This window comes from Mustela lutreola, chromosome 1, assembly GCF_030435805.1.
Source record: "Mustela lutreola isolate mMusLut2 chromosome 1, mMusLut2.pri, whole genome shotgun sequence".
Lineage (NCBI taxonomy): Eukaryota > Metazoa > Chordata > Mammalia > Carnivora > Mustelidae > Mustela > Mustela lutreola.
The window spans coordinates 48,748,584-48,773,081 of NC_081290.1; the positions used below are offsets into that span (position 1 = coordinate 48,748,584).

Below are 24,498 nucleotides of genomic sequence, written 5' to 3' on the forward strand. Positions count from 1 at the left end.
TTAGTCTTCTGCTTTTTGTTCCCCGCTTAGCATGCTGTCATAAGCATGTTCTGTGTTATTACACAGTTCATCACCCTTATTTCCAACAGCTGCAAACTAGCCCATTGATTGATTGCACTGCATTTTGCTAGCCGTCCTGTGCTCATTAGATGTTTGTTCTCATTCTTTTGCTCTTTCTGAAAATGAGAGTACAATCCACTTTTTCTTTTTTCCTAAAGCTGGTGCATGTCTGGGATTGCTGTTAGCCCAGGTTGTCAGAAACAAGGTTACGGGATCATTGGTTGGGACATTTTTAAGGCCCTTGATGACATAGCCTCATTGCTAAGATGTGGGAACAACAAGCCTATCTTACTAGATGCTTCCAAAAATTATGTTATCATTTTGTTGTCTTTGCTGACTGTAGAAGAGACCCAGAGTTTTTTCTTTACTGTGCCAGAGCTACAAAGGACCTCCACCTTCAAACGCCCAGGCCAGTGTTCCCGTTAGACTTACACTGTGTGTGCATGGATATAGGGGTATATGCATGTGTGTGCAAACTACAATATATATTTAACTTATTCTTTAATTCATGATATTGCCATGACATTTCTTTGTCTCATGCCTTTCCTCAGTATTTCTTGAAAAGTCATACCTTCCAAAACTTTTTGCTGAATATGCTCAGGTTTTGGTTTGGATCTATTCATTTTAACACACACACACACACATTTTGTCTCTCTCTCTCTCTCTTCCTTTTTTTACTAATGGAAAATATAGCTCTTGAGGATGACAATTGCCAAACAGAGGCTCGGAGACGAAGAAATTGGCGTGCGGCATTTTGCAGCCCATGAGCGTGAAGACTTGGTTCAGCAGCTGGAGAGAGCTAAGGAACAGGTTATTGCTAACATCTGTTAAGAGTGGGGGATATATTTGTACCGTTGGACTGTGTCCGGTTTCTCAGAGAGGGCAAGGTGCCTGGGATGCCAGCCAGAGGCGCAAGGAGGGTGTGAGTTGAATGCTTTGACATTCTCCCTGCTCTGTAAGTTCCTGATCTGCCTCTTGTGGTCCTTGCTTCCAGAAGGTCTGTTCCCCTAGTTTGGGGTGCCATTGGTCTGAACACAAGAAACATCTTCCCTTTCCCCCATTCAGGATAGACAGTAAAGGAACAAGACATGACAAATGGGCCTTAATTTGCAAATTTACCCAAGTGTTGAGTGATACTTTTTAGACAAAATCTCAATGGGTACAGAGCCCTAGTTAGGGGACAGGAAAGAGAGCCTAGACTTCATTTCCCTCCTCTCGTAGGTGGGATGAATATGCCCTGTCAGAGTCAATCAGCAAAGCAGAAGCCTACATCTCTGGCCCTAAAATGATGTCTGAAGAACATCTTAAGTAAGGACACTTCCTTGGTTTCAGATAGAGTCTCTGGAGCATGACCTGCAGGCCTCGGTGGACGAGCTTCAGGACGTTAAAGAAGAACGGTCTTCCTACCAGGACAAAGTGGAGAGGCTCAACCAGGAGCTAAACCACATCCTGGGTGGGCACGAGAACCGCATCATTGACGTGGATGCCCTCTGTATGGAGAACAGGCAAGTGGCTGGGCCCGGGCATGCACTCAGGCAGGACACCAGCCGTGCAGTCTCGCAGCCCAAGTTACAGCTGCCTTGCAATGAAAGGAAAGTCCCATCGCCAAAATGGTGATAGTAATGCCACGTATCAGCTTCGAAAGTCAGAAAAGCACCACACCCCTATACACTTGCCTCCCCGACCCCTGTCTCCTTCCCCCACTCCTCCCCGCCTCCCAGCTGGGCAAGAAGGGTAGGGAGCCAGTGAAAGCTGCTTGGTATTGATATCAAGGAGAGGGGAAAGAATAAGAAAATAAATTGAGAAATTCCCTTAGCTCTTTCTTTTCCCCGAGGCAAATTTCAGAGTGTGTGTGTGTGTGCGTGTGTGTGCGTGTGTGTGCGCGTGTGTCTAATTTAATGTTATGTCTGGTGTCGCCTCTTCCTGCCTGCCTTCCCAGTGGAATCATCTTAATGAGAATTATGTGAAAACTGTGTTGATATCCCTTAGGGGTTCTCTGCAGAAGGCTGTTCTAAAGTAGGGTTTCTGTGATTTGGGCATATTTGACCTTGATTACATCCATTTAAGAAGAGGTCACCAAGATGCACTTTTCTTCTCCTCTTTTGGTGGTGAGAAGGCATTGTGTGTGCACAATAGCTCTGGAGGCGGGTTGTTTTCTTTTTTTCTTCTCCTACTTGCCTATATGTTTTTTATTTTGTGCCCAGACACTTCCTAGTTGCATGTTATCTCTCCTAGGTACCTTCAAGAGCGATTAAAGCAACTCCACGAAGAGGTCAACCTCTTGAAATCAAACATCGCCAAGTATAAGGTAGAGAATTGTGATGATGCTGGTCATGACTCACGATTGTACATCTAAATGCCATTCTGTGTTAATTCCCTTTTATGTGCCAAAGACATGTGAGTGCTCACCTGCCCTCCCAGATAAAGTAAGAGCTTTCACTGAGGTAACCAGGAAGAATGAAGCCCCAAACAACAAACACAACAAAAATAGCCTTTGCAAGAGCATTTTCGTTGCTGTCACCTAGGCAGGGCGCATGGAGCCTGCCCAGATCTGGACGTGGCCATTTCACTGCCTCAGTCCGCATAGAATTAGGTTTCTTATCAGCACCTCTAGAAAATGTTCAATCATCAGACACTGCTTGTCTCATAATCATCCATAAGAAAATGGTTTCCGAGCGACAAGAAGAAACCAAGATTGGGGAATCACAATCTGAGCGAGAACGTTCACGTCACACTGAAAGGACAGAATGTTTAAATTCTCCCACTGTTGTTTAGACTCATCCCAGCTCCATTAGTCTGATAATATCTATTTCTGCAGATGTTCGTTGTGAGCGTTATAATTAGAAACATCTCCTGGGTTTCTCTGCTTTGAAAATAGATTGATTTCTCTTCCTAAGGGTAGAGCTTTATAGCAGTCTAGATGCTTGGGAGAGCCGTCTCGTATTCCTGGCTTCTGACGTTAGCCTTTCTTCCCTGAAGTCTCTATGCTGTTCTCCCTTTTCCGTGAGGTTGGGGGCCACACTTTACACCAGTCTATATATACACACACACAGCCAAAGAAGAATGCAGCTTTTAAAGTTGTATAATTAATACATACATTTAAAAAATGTGTGTCTGCATTCATTTAACAGCCTTTATTTGGTTCTTCAATGTGCCAAGCACTGCTACACAGCGCATATCAATTGTAGTGCAAGGGTCTGTGATAGGAATGGCACTTTGGTCGGCACCTGTGTGCCTCCTTATCTTGTGTCTGTGGCAGACGTCATTCATTATTTGTGGCTTTTTCCAGTCCAGCCACGAAAGTCTTCCAAAGACCAACAGCGATCTTTTGGCATCAGCAGATAAAAGTAAACCTGTTCTCCATCTCATATCTATTCAGAAGGGGTTTCCGTAACTAGTGACTTCACATATTAGATGGAGTGCTTGCTTTCAGATATGATTTAATTTAATGAATACGCATTGAGTGCCTTTTATATAGAGGAAAAGGTAATTGCTGTCATTCTGCTGGGCACCAATTTTAAAAAACAAAACAAAACAAAACAAAACTCTCTACCAGGTCCATAAATTTCATAACCTCTTTGGCAGGGTCTCAGAATTTTAAAAGTTGGGTCAGCATTTGGGGTTTGCCAAGGGGTCTTGTGTGTCTGATGGGAGCATGCATCTACTCTAAGTAGGTATTTTGCCTTTTTTCTTTCTTTCTTTTCTTCTTTTTTTTTTTTTTTTTTTTGGCTTTTTTGATAGAGATTTGTATTTTCTCCCAATGCTGCTTTAGAACGCTCTCGAAAGACGGAAAAACTCCAAAGGCCAGAGTAAATCTAGCAGCAGTGCGCTGACTGGAGTCCTATCTGCAAAGCAAGGTAGGGTTTGTTCTCTGGAGGGTCAGAACCACAGAATGCCAGAGCTCGGGGTCCGCGTCTCCGTTTGTGGTGGGGGAACGAAAATGGTTCTTAGAACAGCCCTTCCCAAACCTCCATCTGCATCAGCATTGGCTGGAGGCCTTGTTTGAAAACACAGATTACTGCCCCAACCCTGTCCCAACACACACACAGAGTTTTTGACTTAGTAGGTACAGTGAGGCTTCAGAGAATGCACATTTCTAGAAAGTTCCCAGGTGTTGCTGATGCCGGTTCTGGGATCCTGCTTTGAGAACCACTGCATTAGACGTTTTTCTAACAACGGGACCCCCTTCACATCTGGTCCCCTAGCCTGTGCTCTTCCTTTAAGAACATTTTCCCTCCTTCAAGCACCAGTTTAACATCCATGGGTCCATGTTCCAACCTTACCGAGTTTCTCCTTTTTCTGGCCTCTGTGACCAGAATAGAAAAGTCTCACAGCTGCTGAAATCATTTTATCACAGAACATGTGCCTTTTTCAAAGAAGCTTTTATTGATTGCAATTCTGTTCCTCCTCCTTGTCGATTCTGATGAAAAATAATGATCTTCCAGGAACAGTCCAGGGGAATAAATAGCAGAGAGCTTACTTCTGACACTTAATATTTGGGAACTCAGTTCTCAGCGTAAGCCTCAGGTTGAACATGGGCGACTGGCCCAGTTTTGGATTGTCGGCCACACAGACCAGTGACGATCATACAGGAGTCTTAATCAGAGCTGGGGTGGCTAGGGGGAAAAAAAAAAAGTGCTGAATCTTCAGCCGGCCTAATAACCAAAGCACTTTTCTAAGCAACTTCTGTTTTTCCACTCAACTAAAAAAAAGACATCCTAGAATTATTTTTAAACTCAAAACCTCAGTACTCCCCAGTAATGTGAAGTAACCATGTGAGTTCAGCTCTGGATACCCTGGATAGCCAAACATCTTTTCTTTTTTTTTTTTTTTTAAGATTTTATTTATTTATTTGACAGAGAGAGATCACAAGTAGGCAGAGAGGCAGGCAGAGAGAGAGGAGGAAGCAGGCTCCCTGCTGAGCAGAGAGCCCGCCGATGCGGGACTCGATCCCAGGACCCTGAGATCATGACCTGAGCCGAAGGCAGCGGCTTAACCCACTGAGCCACCCAGGTGCCCAGCCAAATGTCTTTGAATGGTGAGACGATCCAGTCCCATCACTGATGTGGGGAATGCCAGCCACATTCAAACATCACCCCCTAAGCCTGCCAGAGCAGGACAACCCTCTGGCAACTTATTTTGACAAAGCTTGAACTCATCCCCTTTGAGCAGCAAGAAATAATTATCAACATCTGAAAACATACTGCTTGAGGCAAGTTCTTCCTACATTAGTTATGAGAAAAAAAAAATAGAAAGTAGCATAAATGTCCAGCAGGAATTAAATAACTTATATCTACATATGGGCTCCCAAACTGCCTTTATGTTTTATGTTTTAGGAGATATTGATGATGAGGAGTTGGGTTAACTGAAAAAAAGAAGAGCTTTTTCTCATTTCAAGAAAAATGTATGAATCTGTGTATCTATGTATAGGCATATAGAAAAGGATGTTCAGAGATGTAGTGAGAGATTTATTTTTTTCTGTCTGATAGGAGTACAGGCTGTGTCTTTTTTATGGTAACTCATGGTTTCTAAAAAGATGCAGACACAAAATATATTTTATATTTTAAATAATGCCCCATAGGATCTTGCCGCCCACCGAACATAGCACACTGTAGGAAACTCTGCCACAAAGCAAGGAGCTCAGGACAAGGGTCATTGCCATTTGCATGGCTGTGTGACCTTCAGCTGATGTTTTTAATCCACCAGCACCTTGCTTTCCCATCCATAAAATGGGGATAAATAATACTTCCCAGGTGGGTTTTATTTTATCTTTTTTTTTTTTTTTAAATTTTGGGCCTCAAATGAGTTAGTATAAAGCATTTTGAAAGGGTGAGATGCTGGACAAATGCAAAAGATTATTATCCCTTTAAGAAATGGGTGATAAAAGTCCACGAGAACTTCCTTGTTTCTGCTCAACCCTCACACTAAATTTTATTTTGTTTTAAAAATAAACGAAAACACCTGAAGCGGATTCTTCAATACTTCATCATAGCATTTAGAAGCCAGGAGCTTAACCCAGCTTCATTGTCCAGGAAGATCGGACATAGGTTTACATTGCCGTGTTCCAGAAGGACTTAAGACTGAGTTGTAAACTTTGTATCCCACCCAGTTCAGGATCTGTTATCCGAAGATCACGGGTGCAGTCTTCCAGCCACTCCACAGTCCATTTCTGATCTGAAATCTCTGGCCACAGCCCTGCTAGAGACAATCCATGAGAAAAATATGGTCATCCAGCACCAGAGGCAGACCAACAAGTAGGTGACTGGATCCTTGGGTGGGGGTGGGTGGGAGAGATGTGGGATGCTGGCCACCAGTGGGGGATGGCAGCCAGGTGGGATAGCAGGCCTTTGGGGGAGGGGAGGGGAGCACTCGAGTCTGGAAGGTCACCTCCTAAACTAGAATGCTGTGTCCACACTGTGACAGCATCTCAGCCATCTGCCAGAGTGGGGGAGGGAGAGAATACTACCAGCCATTACAGACTGAACACTTACTCAGAGCCACTCACTGAGGAATGCAGATGATATGGGCAGTACGATCTCCCGGGTGACTCACCTTACCTCTCCTGCGGGTCTCCTTCAGGGAGGGTGCCTCCTCGGTGCCATCGTAACTTACAGCATGACACTGGGGGGTTCTGACCAGCAGGAAGGCCAAGCATCAATTTTCATAGGCAACTGGGCCTAGAAGGGAGTGTCATGTCACTCTTCCAGAGAAACAGAGAAAGTGGTGGGATGGAGCAATTAAAATAGAGTGTCTTCCCTTTTTATTTATTTATTTATTTATTTAAGATTTATTTATTTGACAGAGACAGAGATCACAAGTAGGCAGAGAGGCAGCCAGAGAGAGAGGAGGAAGCAGTCTCCCGCTGAGCAGAGAGCCTGATGCGGGGTTCGATCCCAGGACCCTGGGATCATGACCTGAGCTGAAGGCAGAGGCTTAATCCACTGAGCCACCCAGGCGCCCCTTCCCTGATTCTTATAAACATAACGACTCAAGTTAGTAACCATTAGAGACACACGCAAATTGGAGGTGTTCAAAGAATGGTGAACAACAATAAGTTAAAGCAACAGACACCATGAACAGGACTGGCTCTGAGGACAAGCGACCATGCTTGGAAGGGCCCTGCCCTTGGTTCGGAACTCCATGGTTGCCATCTTGAGGTTCTTAATCATTCTTGAACAAGGAGGCCTGCCTTTCCATTTTGCGGTGGGCCCCAGAATTATGTAGCTGGTCCTGCTTATGAAACCCACACGTAGCCCCAAAATGAAGCCGTGCAAGAAGTGAGCAGGCTCTGAAACGCTGCGGCTTCCAGCAAGGAGGGGAGGGGTGAGGGAAGTAGGGTCCTGGCGAGGGGGGGGGGCACGGGGAGAGAGGCAACTGGAACATGATTGAGAGTATTGTAAAAACAAGATAGAAAAAAAGAGAAGCCGGGAGTGAAGGGAAGATCGCGCAGGAGATTAAGATATATATAAAAGAAGGCAGGGAGCAGTGGAGGGAGTCTGGGCAATCTCAGAGGGATGACAAGGGTAATTTATTGACAGAAGAAGTTTTTAAAATTCTTTTAAAAGAAATCTTAACCAAGGAATGACAGTCAGGTGCTAAAATGCAGAGATGTCTCGGGGGAGGGAGAAGAAATGGAAATCTCCCCAGAATAGGTACGAGGTCTATTTTATCCAGACAGAATCCCCTGCAGCCGATAGTGTTCTGCATGAGCCTTCTTTGTCCTCACTGACTCCCTATAAAGCCCCCACTGGGGCTCTTTCAAACCTTCTCAGGTCTTCTAAACCCTAGTCTGTTCTCAGCAGGTAACCTCAACTGCTCTTTTACTGAAAAAAATAGATGCGCTTTCCCAGGAACCCCAAGACTTACCCTTCCCTGGAACCAGTGCCTTCCACCCTCTCCCTCCTGGCTCTGGGAAACACACCCACCCACCATCCTGTTGGTCCATACCATCTTCCCTCCTCTGGGCTTGGCTCCCCTGTGAGCAACTCATCCCACCTCGTCCACTCCTGCCCCCAACCCCTGGCTTCTGCCTCTTTACCCAGACACCACACAGAGCTCCCTGAACCCCCATAGTCTTTCCCCAGCGCTGCAGCTCCCCCTGAATTTCACTCACCCAGCATCTTTGTGAACAAGAAGGCTGCCTTTACTTCTTCAATAGCACCCCCTCTAACTGTGGTCCTGGGAGCACCCATGTCAGAATTACTCAGAGGCACTGGCTCTGAAATGCAGATTCTGAGCGGTTTTCTGGAGGGAACGTCAGGTTTCTGGATCTGAGCCAGCCCCAGGAAAGAAAGACCACCTCAGCTTCAACACCTCCTGAGATCTCTTTCCAGATGTTCCATAGCCATCTCCCTTTGAGGGTCTCCAGTACCCCCAAACCCCACTTTCGGAGTCTGTTTCTTTTCGGAGTTCTCTGCATCCCAGTTCGCAACTTGCACTCATCTCCTTGGATTCCTCTGACTTTCTCCTATTCCCCTCCATTCCCTGCATGCCCCTTGCTTCAACCCCAGGTCTCCACCAGGCCTTCTGCTCTCCTTACCCCACCTGGGGGCTTCATCTCCCCCACCCCCTGCATGATTGCTTCTCACTTTCTGCAGGCACTTCCCAGAACTCTTGTACTCACCTCACCACCCACAGCAGGACCCATATTTCCAATAATAGGTTCTCATTTTCCCCCATATCCCTTCAGCTATTCACGTTCAAGGAGTCTAGACTCTGGGCCACCCACTCCTTAGTATGTTTTAAAACCCTTGAAAATGCTTGCACCCTTTGACCCACATGGTCTGCATCTAGGAATTTATCCTAAAGAAAAAAATCAGTATGATGTCCTCAGGGTCACATAAATGGATTCATTTATAACAGGGCAGAAAACAGAAACAACACAAATGTTTTTGTTTATATTTTATTTTATTTTGAGAGGGGGAGAGTGCATGAGTACAGACGGAAAGAATCACAAGCAGACTCCATGCTGAGCACAGAGCCTGACTCAGGCCATGGTTTCACAAACCTGAGATCATGACGTGAGCGGAAATCGAGAGTCAGATGCTTAACCAACTGAGCCACCCAGGTGCCCCCCGCCAATGTTTTTAAGTTGGAGACTGGTTAAGATTATAGTAACTCCAGGCACCCCTGGCTGGCTCAGTCGTTCAGGGTCTGCCTTCAGCTCATGCCATGATCTCAGCCCTGCGACGGGCTCCCTGCTCAGAGGGGAGTCTGCTTTTCCTTCTTCTCCCCTCCCCCAACACTTGCGTTTCCTCTCTCGTGTGCGTGCGCTCTCTCTGTGTCAAATAAATAAAATCTTTTAAAAAAAGATTATAGTAAATCCATAAGATAGACTATCATGCAGCCATTTAAAGCATGATTTGAAGAATATTTAATGGGCTCTGCCCACCTTCGTGATACTCACGGTCAATACACCTCCACATTATGCAGGTTGAAGCTGTCTAATTAGAATAGAATCGCTGTGCCCTCCCAGTAAGGAGGACAGTGCTGGGCCCACTGCATGTCCTTATACTTATTTAATGAATGGATGATGGACTCATCTTCTAATCCTTTTTCTTGTTCCCTTGATACTCTTTACGGTTTTCCTGGACTCTGTATATATGTCAGGTGCTTGTCCTCGGCCTTCGGTCTACATGCTCTCCCTACCCCCTCAGCTTTGGTCCCACCCCACTATCCCCTGTCCCTTGGGAACACCCTCCCATTGATCCTCCAACCTCAGACCCCAGACCCTCCTCCGCCACCAAGCTCCGCCCTCTCTCAACCCCACGCCCCCAGCTACAGTTCTGATGATGTCACAAGCCCCCATTAAAAAGCTGGATTTTTCTTTTCGTGTTTGTTTCAAGTTTTTATTTAAATCCTAATTAGTTAACATATAGTGTAATATGGGCTTCAGGAAATAGCAGAACTGTTAAAGCTAAATCCTGGGGCCTGCTGAACTCAGGAACCCCAGACTGTCAACCTGGCGCTCCCGCCTCTCAGGACACATTGATTTCCTAGCACCTGCCCTGTCTTAACCCTACCGTGACCAGCCCGCCCCAGGCTCCGTGGGCGCTCATCCTCTGTTGAGAAACAGATTTGCTCATTTTGACAGATTTAATTTTGTTTTTTGTTTGTTTGTTTTTGTTTTTTTCAGATTTAATTTTGTTTTAATGTACCTTGTCATTTGTAACTATTATTCAATAATTCTGTACCATCTCATGGTTCAAATTTTAAAGGTTAAACAACAATGTGTCTCTAAACTACCACCATCTCTCAGCCCCCAATTCCCCTTCCTGGAAGGAACCATACTGTTCCTTATTTCTTATGTATCCCTTTCCAAGGATGCATATGGAAATAAACATATAACACATTTCTACAGACACATATAAATACTCATATATACTTGTACAAATATAGTCTTTTCTCTCTTCTTTCCTTTCTTTCTTTCTTTCATTCTTTCTTCTTACAAATGATAGCTAGTATTCACCCAAAAAGTGGTTTTTTCCACTGTTCTTCACCTTGATTCCCCCCCCCCCACCATAACAGTAGATCTTAAAGATTGCTTCATATCCATACATAAAGTACCTAATGTGCCATTTTTAAAACTTAGAAGGTCTTTGGTTTCATACTTTCAGCAAATGTTTTATTTGGGGCCATGTAAAAAAAAAAAACCTAATTATACAATAAACAAAGTGGGGGCTAGGAATAAAATCTGAATTTGGTCTGCTGCTGTGATCCCCCTTTTGTAACTAAAATAATATAATTTTGTGTTGGTGGAGCATTCTAAGTGAGAATAAAGGTATTGTGTTTCTGTAAGCCTGTGCTCCCCCTACTGGCTTTCCACTGCCTGTCACTCAACCCGCCTTGAGAAGGCCCAATGGGAGCCATCTTGAAGAACGAATGGATCCACACAGGACTTTATTTTTTGAGAGGATTTTCAATTAATGGGCATTTTGCTTGAGGTACTCATTGCCAAAGAGTTGGCAATTGTCTGACTATTGCTAAAGAAGGGATGAGCATCCTGTGATTTATCAACAGGTAGCAAAGCAGTAACAGAAGAGGCAGGTGTTTAAATCATGTTTTACCGAACACCCCGTTTAGTTTTCCAGTCAATACTTTGCTGGTGATGGTGGTGGATACATGAAGATAGTGACCTTTCACTCTCCTTCCTGCCATCCTAATACTGTTTATTGCTCTCTCCCACTCTGGCCAAGGGTAAATGGCTCGGAAGTTCAAGACACTGAGAGCAGCTTGAGCTGTCATGGATCAGAGCAGAGAGTCAAAAGAAGGCCACACAGAGTTGGAAGGGAGGACAGGACTCACATCTTGAGGACTGGGCTCTCCCCAAGGACCCTCAGGGAGTTCTGCTCCCATGTTGTCTGGGGAACAGGAACAGACACACAGTGATGGCCAACTCCCGAGTTGGTTCTGTCTTTGCCAATCCCCTATCATGTTGTTACTATCAGAAACTACTACTGAAAATCTGTCTGGAGGCCTGACATCTTGAGGATTTTCCTAGACTGCTAGGTAGACATATGCTGAAATCCCTCCTAAAACAAACCATAGCTAAATAAAAAACCTTATTTTAAAATCTCTCCCCTCCCACAAAAAAAAATAAATAAATAAATAAATAAATTTTCCTCTCTCAAACCTGTTTATGCCTCAAGCTACTGCCCTAGCTGTCTCTTTCAATTCCCTGCTAAACTACTTGAAGGGTCATCTGTATTCCCTGCTTCTGGTTGCCCCAAGTCTGTTTCTCCCAACCCTGTCACTTGGATTCTGGGTTTCACCCCTATCCACTGTCCTGAAACATCTCTCTCAAGGGTCAGGCACATCTACTAGGTTGACTTTTTCATCTAATGTGACCACTTTCCAGAATAAAACAGTACTGACATCCCACCTGGGTCTCTCACACCCCTTGGCTTCCTGGCCCCATGTGGCCTGGCTCTCCTCTTCCCTGTCCAGCTATGCCTTTCTAATCCTTTTTTTCCTTAGACAGGGATATTCTAGGGTCCTGTTCTTCTGACTTCTCACCCTCTGCTGGTGAGCAGATCTACTCCCCAGCCTCCATGCCCATCTCTGCGTTCCCAGACTTTTCTTCTATCACGTGACTGACTGTCTCCATGGATATCCCATAGGCACCTCAAATTCTTCACCTACCTCAGTATTCTTACTCCATTCGGCTGACTTCCCACATCGCCCCCTAGGCTTGTTGGAGGCCACCACTATCACTGACTTGGACGTCACCCTTCTGACTGGCCTTCCTGCTTCTTCTACTCATACTGATACCAGTCATTCTCCACTCTACCTCAAGAATACTTTCCCTAAACATCACCGTGCTGCACCTCTGCTTCAGAACTTCCAATATCTCACTTTTGTTGGTGACATAGAAAAGTCTCACCCTTCTCAATAGGGCAACAAGTTCATTCATGATCTGAGTCCTTCAAAACCGCTCTGGATTCAGCCCTCATTTACTTCACTTCTACTCTGTGCCTCACTTCCGCTCTGAAGTACTTGCATGCTTTCAGGCCCACGTTTTGATTCCGGACCCTCCACTTAGCAGCTGCGTCACCCTGGGCAGGTTAGTTGACCTTTCTGAATCTCTGTTCCCTCATCCACAAACGAAGCATATTAAAAGCTCCCTCTTCAATTGTTGCAAGGGGTAAGGGAGATACTATCTGTGTGGTGCTTAGAGTAATGCCTGCTAGAGAACAGGTGATTGGGAGATATTATTCAAACCTTTGACAGGCTCTGTGTGTGTGTGTGTGTGTGTCTGTGTGTGTGTAACCACATCTGTTTCCAACCAGACTTTTAGTCCCTCAAATACTCAAATACAGGGATACAGGCTGTTTCTCTTCATTATCCCCTATAGCCTCAACAATTGTGTGCTGAATTGGTCAAATTGAATTCAGTGGACCCTGTTCTTGTGTTTACTGCCTCCCTCGATGCCTGCTGCCCTCTCTCGCTGGGCTGCACCACCCCACGTTCCATGGACCACTGGCTATATTTGTTCAGCGTGAAACCCATCGGGAAGACTTTTTTTATCCTTTGAGGACTCTTGGGCCCGGTGATACAAGCCAGCCCAGCTGCATCCACATTTCAATTATGAAAAGTTTTTAAAGAGGTCAACTTGCTCCAGACACAAGCATGCTTGTGTTACAGGACCACTGTGAGGTGTTGATGAAGAGCATGTATTGTGGCAACAAACGGAGTTGCAGGTTCAAAGTCCTGCTTGTGGCTCTGGTCAAATTAACTAATTTCCATGCCTCTGTTTCCCAATGGGAGGAGTAGAGTGGGGTGGATGAGTGCACTGGGGGTTGGCAACAGACACAGCTTGGAGATAAACTGTATACCCTTGGGCAGGTTGCTTAACCTCTGTGTTCCTTATGGTCCACATCTGTGAAAGGGTAATAATACAACATACACCGCAGGGTTTTTGTCAGGTCAGATGAGATCATGTATGCTCAGTAGCTGCTCAGCATGGGCTCTGACTCAGAGCCAGGACTCAAGAAAGATTAGTTTCACTGTTCATGGTAACGGTAGTGTGGTTGCTAGTGTTCTGGGTAATGTTATTGCTACTATCACTACTAGCACAATTCCCATTGGGTCCATTTTACTACCTCCTGCTCTGTATCAGATGCTTGTGTCGGGCCAAAGAGAACAGGCACTGCTGACAAACAGGCAGGGTCCCTCAAAGTAGGGGGAACCAGCAAATTCACCTCAGTCCATTTCTGGGAGACAGAGCTCTGTTATCCATGGACATCAGGGGGGAAAAAAAAACGCAACCAAATGTCTCTTTACCACGCCTTCAAAGGTTGCTCTGATGGCATCCTTCAGCACACACAGAAGAGTTAAGCCTTATCTTTTGTTTCCAAGAGGCCTCGCTCACAGGTGATCTGATCTCGTTAAGAGACAGCCATCAACTTGAACTCTGCTGTGATTGCATCTCAAACCCATCAGCTGGTGAAAAGGGAGCTCGGATCAGAAGGTCTGAGCAAAATATTGAAAGTGAGATTACGAAGAATGGTTTATTGAAGGGTCAGGGACGTGAAAGCAGAATAGACCCAACAAATAAGGTGAAAATTGAAAGTAATTGATAAAGACTATGCAGAATTTAAGACTTAAGGAAAAGAAGAAAAGCTCCAAGTACCTAGGTGAAGAAAACCACAGATAGTAACATGAGAGTTTTCTGGGAGCTCAAAGGGAATATTAATTAAAATGCTGCGAGTCAATTCAGGTAAAATAGGATGAATCCAAAACCATATATATATATGTGTGTGTAGATATATACATATTCATGCCTCTGTATGTATGTGGGCGTGTGCAGCTATCTCCAGGATATAAAGAGAGGTAGGAGAACAATTCTAGCATTCTGATTTCTCCTGCTTGAAAGGAATTGAAACTTTGCTATTAAGGTGATTTCCGCATCATTTTAACAATGGCAGCACCAAGAAAATCCCCCAAATAATATAAAGACTGGGTTTTCAATTTCTAGGCCAATGGAAAGTGATTCAAGTTTGAGATGACTCTAAAATCATTTCCCAACTATGTTTAATTTTGTGTAAAGTAGAAAAGGGGAAACACACGCCCACATTTATGTTTTTCCATGCATTTAGACTAAGTTTGACTCCCCAGTAAATAGTATAATCTTTTCAGATACACGTTCCAGAAATTATATGTCCCAGTGCATCAGAATGGTCACCTTGGAAAGCAATATAATTCTTCAGGTGATTCTGCAATTGCTGGAAGTTCTTTTGAAAAGCCTATTTCTTCATTCTGTCCGTAGATAATTACAAGCCAGGAAAAAAGGAAAGCATTTTCTTTAATCAAATATGTTTATTGAACACCTACCCTCAACTGGGCATTTGGCTTGGTATCAAGGATATGGTCTCAGACATAGATTAGGTTGAGGAAGGCAGATCTTATTTTATTGACTCAAAGCAACTTTACTACACGTGTTCACCCGTCTTACTGGTTAGACTTCATGGTTGCCAGAACTCAGATCCACCCTCAAAGAATCAGGTATGATACCACTAAGGGTATTCAAAATGAATTATAATCTTTAGCAATGAGCAATTCCCAAACAAAAATTGTGTAAGACGTTTGGGCAACAATGGAATAATTGTTTAGCTTCCCCACTTTTGTGGGAGAGGACTCACTTGAATGGCAACATTTAGTATTTTTTTCATAATTCACTTTATATTTTCATATGTATGTTCAACAGAGTTTGTGTATAATGTATTACATATTTTACACATATATTCTTTGCACATGCATACACACTGTGTTTTCTGCATACACTTTGAATCTCAAAACATTTTCTGTCAGGGCACTCTAGAGCTGATGAGGCTCCAAGAGCTGATGAGATGTTCATTAATTTTGTCTGTTGTCATTTTCTCCTGTTTTCCAGAATCCTAGGGAATCGGGTGGCTGAACTGGAGAAAAAATTAAGAACTCTGGAAGTTTCTGGTTTGTGGAGTCTTCCAGGTAAGCAGATCTTCATGAAAGTTATTTTCCTTTTTTAAAAAAGGCAGCCTTTACCTAATTTGCAAAGAAGATTCTAGTTTTTAAATATCTTTTTATTTGAAGATCATTGTTGAAAAATCTACAAGTGCTTTAAACACAGAAGCCATCAATTTTGAGGGAATCAGAGGAACTCATATAAATATTCAAGTTCCCATCTGTGGAACTCTGAAGTTTTGCTAGCCTAAATTCAGAAATTGTCATTGTGTGTGTCTGTGTATACTTTATTTTTCACCTTTGTGAATATAGTAAATTGTTTAATTTTTTTTTACCCCTAGGTATCTTATAAGGATTTGTTCATTTTAATTATCATCCCTAAAAATGAGTAGAAGAATATACAAAGATTTGTTCAATTTACTCCTCAATCCTAAAAATGAATATAAGAACTGACAAAAATTTGTTCTATTTAATTACCATTCCTAAAAGAATGAATGAATCATACCTAAAAATAAATACACTGAGAAAAATTTGTTCTATTTAATTATCATTCCTGAGAATGAATATAAAAATGAGTATAAGAACCTTCTTCTCCTCTCTTCCCCTATCCCATTTTATGCAACTTGAAAATCAAAATTTCCTTGGGAGATTTTTTTTCCCCGCAATTGTACACATTGCAAGGAAACTCTGATGTTTCACTTTAATTAGCTATATTTATCCTGTTTGTCTTGGTAAAATAACCCCTCTGTGAGACCCCCATCAGCTATTCCCCTTTTCTTTTTCTCCAGAAACTTGTATTTATCATTTTTCCACCCCCTCCTTTTTCCCTGGAAGCAACATTGTACATATATTTTTAGTTACTTAACCTTTCTGCACAAACCAGCCTTCTCTACCCTTGAATTGTATCGGTTGCTGCCCCGTAATGTTCGAGAAATGAAAATTGCCACAGGGACGTGGACAACAACCGGTTCCTGTAATGTAATCTGAAGAGGCAACCTTAGGTTGCCTGCAAGAGCTTTTCATAAATTGGAAGTTTTAGCAGATTCCTTGAACTTGATGTCAAAAGACCTAACAGAACTAATTAGTGGCAAGTGCCATTCTGGGGATTTGAATGATCCATTTTGCACAAGAACCTTTTGATGCCGTTTAAACCTTATCTTCTTTGAAGGCCTTTCTTTGGCTGCATTGAATTTCAACACAGTCAGGCAAATTTATCGTTTATTTGTGCAGTCAGATTGCTATTTCTGGGCACGGACTGGAGTTTTGATTTTTTTTTTTCCCTCCAAATGACTTAGTGAAATTTCACGATGTTTTATTTCTACAATTTATGTAAAAAAGATGGAAGTTGAGTCAGTCGAAGGATGCTGAGAATTTTCTGTCTCTGGTGTTATTTGTTCCGGGATGGAATGGCTATTATGCATTAACAATTCTTTCTTTCCTCCTTTTTGCTGCCTGAAGGCCTGAGCTACAATGTTTCAGTAGGATTCGGGAGTATGTTCTATTTCAAATATCTGTGTTTGTGGCTAATATCAGCAGTGCATTAATATCATCCCTGCATGTAAATAAATAGAAATGCATTCTCTATGTATCATTGCACTTTTCTGATTAGAACAGTCCATTGAAATGGAGAATTCAATTAGTACCAAGTAAATATTCAATGGTAAAATGAGCTTTGAGGGACCCGGCTAAATGGATTTTATGACCATGTTCTAGTATCTGGCCTCCTTGCAGACACAGAGTGGGAGTACAGGACAAGGGTGGTACAGATCTGGGACAGCTGATGTAAAGGAAAAAGCATTGCTTTGCTGCTATTGTGAAGGTTTCTCAACGGGACACTGCCTTGTGATCATTTTTAAACTACGGTGAGAAATACTAAGGGAAGGGCCCCTTGCAGTATCAGTCCAATCAGCCACTTCCACACACTCATTGTTTTGTGGACTCCATTTTATCTACCAAAGAGTGGGGCAAGGGTCAGTGTGTTCTCTTCCTACTCTCTCCCTCCCTCCCCTTCCTCCTCCTCCACCTCCCCTTCCGCCTCCTCCACCTCCCCTTCCGCCTCCTCCACCTCCCCTTCCGCCTCCTCCACCTCCCCTTCCTCCTCCTCCACCTCCCCTTCCTCCTCGTCCTTTCTTCTTCTCCATCTCTTTCTCTTTCTCTTCCACATTTTTCCTCTTCCTCTTCCTCTCCCCAGGTAGAAGCCTTGTCAGCGTTTCAGCCACCTGGCAGGGACTGAGTCCCAGTAGTTTCAGAGAGTTGTTAGCTCACTCTTATTTACTAGCATCTGAAAGGATCGGTATCTTCTTCAATAAATCAGTCCATCAATGTGTTGATACATTTTCGAGCATCGACTTTGTGAATTCATTTCTGTATCAGGCATTCTAGTCACGCCCTCTCCAAGAATCCATAGTCCCTTCAGGGAAGCAAGATGCATACACATCTAGTAGTGAGAAGAAAGTACAGAATGATACATAATTAAGTGCTGAGTGATAAAGGTGTTGGGGTGTAAATGGAGAAGGTGAAGAGTCATCAAACATCAGACCTGCAGGGAGAGTTGAGAGCAAAGAGTTCAAGTATGGTAAATACTTGGTGGTGTATATTATGAAACACCCATTCCCACGCCAGTGGCAGACATTACTAATCCATCCCATGGCTCTTGCATGCTGCCTTCACATGTGGCCCTCAGAACAGACGTCCACACTGGCTGTCCAGGAAGCTTCGGCCTGGTTAGAGTTGATGTGTGAGAGAAAAAATTCCCCCCTCCCTGATCTAGTCCAATCCCCTCATTTCAGATGGAAAAAAACAAAGGTTTAGGAAATGGGAGGATACCAAAAGGATGAGAGGTAGATATTAGAACTCAGGTGTTTTCCCACCTGTGCTGGGGATCCATAGTTCAGAGAAGAGAGGAATTGGGCAGGGGTGGGGGAGGGATAGATCAGTTGGGAACTGGAGAAGAAGGATTCAGAAGCCAAAACAGTCTCCTCTGACACTCCAAAGGGCAGTGGTGAATTCTACCTTACTCTGAGACAGAACTGCTATTGGACTTTGAGCATGCAATGAGTATTCTTTGAGTCTTTTTTCCCCCTCCCTCCTCACTCTCTCAGCCAACGAATATGTAGTTCTTGATGTTGTTCAATAGAGTTGGGGAAAATTTGTGATCTTGCTGGGAAGTAGGCAAGTCTGACAAATGCCACAGTCTGCGTGGAGAAATCATCTGGAGAGCAGAGCATATTCCATACTGTTTCATCGGTTCCCAAGAGGTGGGAAGGCATGGGGCTCCTTTGAGAAAGGTTGGGTGGGTGGGGGGCAACTGACGTGGTCTCCCGGGAGGAAATGACGTCCCCTCCACACATCGGCCTCAGTCCCCGAGCCCTTTGCCAGCCTTTGTAGGGAGAGTGGTGCCTGGGCGCTCCAAGGGGAGGTTTCCTGGATGTGCTCCTGCTCTAAAAAGAAACACTGAAAGCCAGAAAAAAAAAAAAAAAAAAAAAAAAAAAAAAAACCTGGCAAGTGCCGAACCTGGCTCTTTTAGTTTTTCATTTTAATTCTCTCTTCTCCACTAGAAGCATCAGCCTGAGGAGGAAAATGTGCATTTTGAAAGTAGTTGGTACATTTGGGAGAAGGGGAGGAGGGATGCTGTGTCCCAGGGAATCAGGAAAGTTTCCAGACACTCATGTGCCCCACAAGCAAGGGGCCTGCCTGTGTGGCTTTCTGCCTGGCTGCCGGCTGCTGCTTGACTCTTTGTGAGTCAGCTCACCCCACGCCACCTCCTCCAGGGCGAGGCATCAGAATGAAACTGCAAGACAGCCGACTATCAGATTAGAGCTCACATTCATCAGCATAGATGGAATCCAGACTTAGAAACAATAGGACAGGCTTCCAAGGAGGCCTTTGAATCTTTCAACACACACTTTGCAAGAATGACCAAATCTTGCCATTTTATCTTTGGATTCAGGTTAGATATCTCTAGGCAGGAATTTCAGGAAGTGTTCGGCTGCTCCCCGACCTCCACCTCGATTGGCCAAGGACAAGTCATGACTCCGGCTTCTTTCACTATTGCTTGGAGGTTTCATGTTGCTCCAGCATTTTTGTGGAGCTATTATGGGACAGATGGTGCTCTGTGGCTGGAAGGGCTAGAGAATTTCTTGTGACCGGAGGGGCTAAGGGCCTCCCTCAGACCTCCTTAGTCCCTTGCCTGAGGCCAGCTCCCTGCTCTTCCTGTAATTCTGATTCTTCAGCCACGAGGCCACAAGGGACTTGGAAGGCTGGTTGGGACACAGAGGGGCAGAGTGTGCCTCTTCATGCAAGAACAACCAGTCTACCTGCTAGAGAAAGATGGCTCAAAAAATGCAGTCTCTCCTGACTTGAGGACAGTAGCTGTTGCCTTGGTCAAGAAAAACAAAGGAAGTCTACGAAGAGGTGTCTGTTCTGCGTTCATAGGAACCATTAGTCCCTCAGAGCATTTCCAGATTGTATCTTCACAGTACAGAGGAAGACCCAATTGTGTTTCTTTCTTTCTGAGACCCTCTTAACAATATCCCAACATGTAGATGGACAGTTCTTTTTGGGACACTCCTCCAGACTATGACTCTGAAGACTTGGGGGTTTTTTCCCACATGAGACAATAGTCATGCTGGTGGCAAGCTTTCAGATTGGCTCCTTTCAGATGCCTGTTCTTTGGGGATGACCCTTAGCAGAACTCAGAGTGCTGTTGCTGCTAACAACATAGTCCATCTGCCAGAGGCATCCCCGAGCACCTGTGCCCAACATGACATCATGAGCCCCAAGAATCCATCACCCATGTATTCAGATCCTTACCAGCTATTTATTAAGCACCTACTCTATGCCAAACTCTCTCCCACAGTCTTGGAATTGAAGCTCCCTAATAGGAAGATGGTATTGTGAACAAACCAAGGGCTCAGAGGTATAGTCCAAGGTTTACCTGGTTCTCTAAAGGTGGGAACGTCTTTACAGAAATACCATTCTGTGTCCACTGAACCTGAAACCAAGTAAAACCACAGAGCTTTGGGGGCCCCTGATCTGAGCCCTAGAGAGATTAGAGGCTTGGCTTTAGAAAAGCTCTTTCTCAAAGTTAGATGGCTAAGGCTAGAGCATAGGCTAGGCCCACAGCCCTGGGGTTTTCATTTTGGGCACTGCAGTTCCCACCGAAGGAATTCCAAAGTCTCATAGACAGAAGTCTGGGGTCAAATCCTGCTTTTTGTGCTCTCCTGACCACTGGACAGACTCCCTTTATGTCCACATATTTTGTGTCCAATTGTCTGTGTTCACGATGCTGACGTTTCAGAGCTACACTTCCTGCTCCAGATTTCTGGAACTTTCCATGGCCTCCACAATAGAGCTGTAATGTTCTTCTTTCCCTCAGCCTCTCCATCCATTGGGGGAGTTCATACAAATAGATACAATGGTTTGGTTGGTATGGGACTATATGTTCTAAGTGCAAGTTTAGCTGTGACAATTTGGGGGACCTGGTACTACCCACCTTATGACTCAGTCCAAATGACCACATTGAATTAAATCAAAGGTAGCATATATGGCAGTGCTGTCTACACCATAAGATAATACTTTCAGTATAGGACATTTATTGAGCACTGGTGAAATGCTTAAGGGCTTTACATGAATCAGTTCATTTCACCACCACCTCCCAGTGAGGTGGGTGCTGTCCTTCTTCCTCATCTTACCGATGACGGCTCTGAGGCTGAGTGACTTGCCTGAGGTCAGCCAGCTAACAAGGGATGGAGTCCAGGACACAGACCCCATAGTGTGGCTCCAAAGCCCACACTCCTCAGCCCTCTCCTGTGGTTATGACTGTTACAGTCTCACCCAGATCAAAGCCATTTGGTTTTTGCCCAGGACACCAGGCTGCTCCTTCATGGTGGCATTTGTGGGTGCCTTTGTCCTGAACAGACTCACAGACTGGCCCTGGACCTCACTGCCTGGTCCTCACACTATAGAAGGGACGGGCTGGCCATTGCCCTTCCACAGTGTTACCTGTGATTAAAGAAAGTGCCTTTGTCACCCAATAGCCTGTCCATTGTGTGGGGTGAACATAACCACAACTCCTCTAGTGACATAATATGTCCGTTTTCCCCTTTTCCATGACAGGGGGCAAGGACACCATACTATTCAGTGACCCTGCTCTCCCCACCATACAGAGATCAAGATCCCCACTGCTGAAGTTCATCGAGCAGCCCACTGAGAACAAAGCAAATTCCGAGGACGGTAAGCACACCTTGATTTCTCTGTCTGTCTCTGCCTGACCTGTGCCTGGCACAGAGCCAGGGCTCAATGGATATTCATTCTTCCCCTCCCGGTAGCTTCTGGGACACTATGGGGTCATCCCTTGCATTTCGTCTTGTTGCTTATATGGATTTGTGTTGTTTGGAGCTTCCAGGTGAAGAACGCAGTGACACAGTGACACAGAGGTTAAGAGAAAGGGCTCAGGATTTGAGAAGCTCAAGCTTATAGTCCACCCCCATATTGTGTTTGCTCTGAGAATTTGGACTAGTAACTTCTGCCTTTCCCATTACCTATAAACTGGCGAGATGATGGTGCTAACCTTGGGGAGATCACGGCACACTGCTGGGCACGGGGAAGTGGTCTGGGAGTCAGCTGAAAAGAGAATAAAAGCTTCTCTGCCAGCACACTTTCTGGAGACAGAGTGTTTTGAAGGAGTTCAGAGGCCCGTTTAGGGTGCCAGAGGAACCCACAAGTGTGAGAGGCAACTGTCTTCCCATGCAACAGTCTTGTTTCCCCAACTAAACTATCCCTCCCATATTTCTAAGTTTTGTCTTCTTTTTCTACCCTCAATGTGATTGCCAGCTTCCAATATGACCCCAAATGATCCCCACTTCCTGGTATTCCTACCCTTATAGATTCCTCTCCACATCATAACAGGTTTCATCTATGTGACTAATAGAATACAGCACAGGTGACAGTATATGGCTTCCTAGGATAGGTCAGAAAAGATACATGGGGTCTTTCTTGCTCTCTCTGTCTTGGGTCATTCTCTCTGGAGAAAGCTGGCCAGCCTCCACATCTTGAGGATACCTAAGAGGTCCCACATGTTGTTCATGCAGTTTGGAACGGAGGCCTTCTAGCCTTCAGCTATTTGGGTGCACCATCTTGGAAGCAGATTCTCCAGCCCCAGTCAAGCCTACAGATGGCAGCAGCCCTGGTTAACATCTGATGACAGTTCCATGAGTGACCACTAGTGAGAACCGCCCAGATAAAGTGCTCCCAGGCTCCTGAGTCTCCAGCTGCTAAGTTTTGGGACAATTTGTGGCACATCAGTACGTAACTAATATACCCAGCATGCATGTACCAAAGTTCTTTCCTTGGTTTCCATATTTTCTCTCCATCTTCTCTTGCTCTGAGTCACACCTGCAACCATCACCTCTATGAAAATATTCTTGAAATATTTTCCCCCCACTGGCTACCATCTGCAGAGCTACAGTCCCTGATTTCCCAAAGTGCAAACTTTACCACCTAAACATTCTGTGGACTTCTCAAGTATGACATCACCATCTCTATATGCCTCCTCCCTTTTTGGTCACTCTCTCAGCTACCCAGCTACATCTGGACTCAACCTTGATCACTGTCAGCTTTCCTTCCCCATCCATATCTGGGCTGTAGCCACTCTTTCTTCAGAGTTTCTCACACCTCCAATCCTACCACCTCTGGCTTTGGTTCAGCCCTCTTTACTTCCTCAGCACGGCTTCTGTCCCAGTTTCCCTGTCTTCTAGACTCCCCCTACTTCATTCTCATCTTCCCCTTGCTGCTGTAGTATAAAGCTTCTGGAGCACTGCTGTCCAACATGTGTGTACCTAAGCAGAAATTTCTAATGGCTCCCAACTGTTTTCCACTTAAAATCACAACACTGCTACCCTATCTTTCTAACCTGATGATTATCTGACCTAACAACTTGCTTGTATCAGACTGTGCTAACTAGTTGAATCAGTTGCTACCATCGTGTAACAAACCACCCCAAAACTTAGAACTGAAACAACTACTATGTATTATTTATCATGAGTCCTGGGATCCAATGAGCAGTTCTGCAGATCTGAGGTGGGCTCAGCAAGGCTTGCTCGTGCATCTGTACAGCTGTGCTTTGAAATTTGTCTCAATCCTTCACACTAGTACATAGAACGGTAAGAATAGGACAGGTCTGGGATTTCCACAGAGAGGATCCCCACGCATATGCAGGGAGAATTCTTGAGAGCACCTGACTCTGGTGGGTTTCACACTGGCCAGAAGGCAAGGCTGGGTCTTTCCAGCCAGCAGCATGGGGCTCTTTGCGAACCGGGCCTGTGACATGCTGTGCCTCCCCCCAACACGCATGGCTGGCACATGCATTGGCTGATGGCCATCCCGTGCCAGCATCCAGTGTCTACGTGGAGACCTGAAGCCCTCTGTCTTCTCTGGGCTTATTTAGCCCCTGGGTGGACCCGGGGCCCCCTAAGCTGAAATGGAACATAAGCTGGGCTTGATTTTCACGAGGGTAGCATAAGTAATGGCCTGATTCAAAATGATAGCTTCCAGAGTTCCATCATTAGCTCTCATTGTTCCAACCCCATCCTTCGCCAGTGCGGGTGGGAACAAGGAAGCATTTGTGGAGCGGCTGGCAGCGGCTGGGATGGTCTCATCACCACCGCCGGGTCTCTGATTAATTCCGACTGAAAGAAGCTCACACTTGGAAGGACAAAGCCCATCAGAGATCGGTTAACAAAAGAAGACGAATGTCCCCTTTGGGCCAAAGTGGGAGGGTGACACATTTTTAGGACACTAACAGTCTTTCTACAAAAAGCTACTTTTTCTTCATCTTTTCGAGAAAATATTTCTGCTTTCTGTACTATTTGTGTCATAATGTGTTTGTATCGGCTGATTGCCTCATCATTATTGATATGTTTTGTTATTATTACATATTAATGATACTAATTGTGTTTGTAAAACAGCACAGAATAATCACTATTATCTTCTAATAAT

The 24,498-nt window shown here is 44.7% G+C and overlaps 1 protein-coding gene across 2 annotated transcripts in view; it reads left to right on the top strand.

The window, feature by feature from the left end:
• The window catches only part of CCDC149 (coiled-coil domain containing 149), a 98,282-nt gene that overhangs the window by 65,666 nt on the left and 8,118 nt on the right, over window positions 1-24,498 (top strand). Inside the window, exons 5-12 of one of the 2 annotated variants that reach the window (XM_059164508.1) lie at window positions 754-870; window positions 1,393-1,565; window positions 2,296-2,368; window positions 3,833-3,917; window positions 6,170-6,314; window positions 15,452-15,528; window positions 16,960-16,992; window positions 21,619-21,735. In XM_059164508.1, coding sequence (XP_059020491.1) covers window positions 754-870; window positions 1,393-1,565; window positions 2,296-2,368; window positions 3,833-3,917; window positions 6,170-6,314; window positions 15,452-15,528; window positions 16,960-16,992; window positions 21,619-21,735 — 820 coding nt within the window. The remainder of the gene's footprint in view (window positions 1-753; window positions 871-1,392; window positions 1,566-2,295; window positions 2,369-3,832; window positions 3,918-6,169; window positions 6,315-15,451; window positions 15,529-16,959; window positions 16,993-21,618; window positions 21,736-24,498) is intronic. The other variant, XM_059164514.1, reaches the window with a different exon arrangement.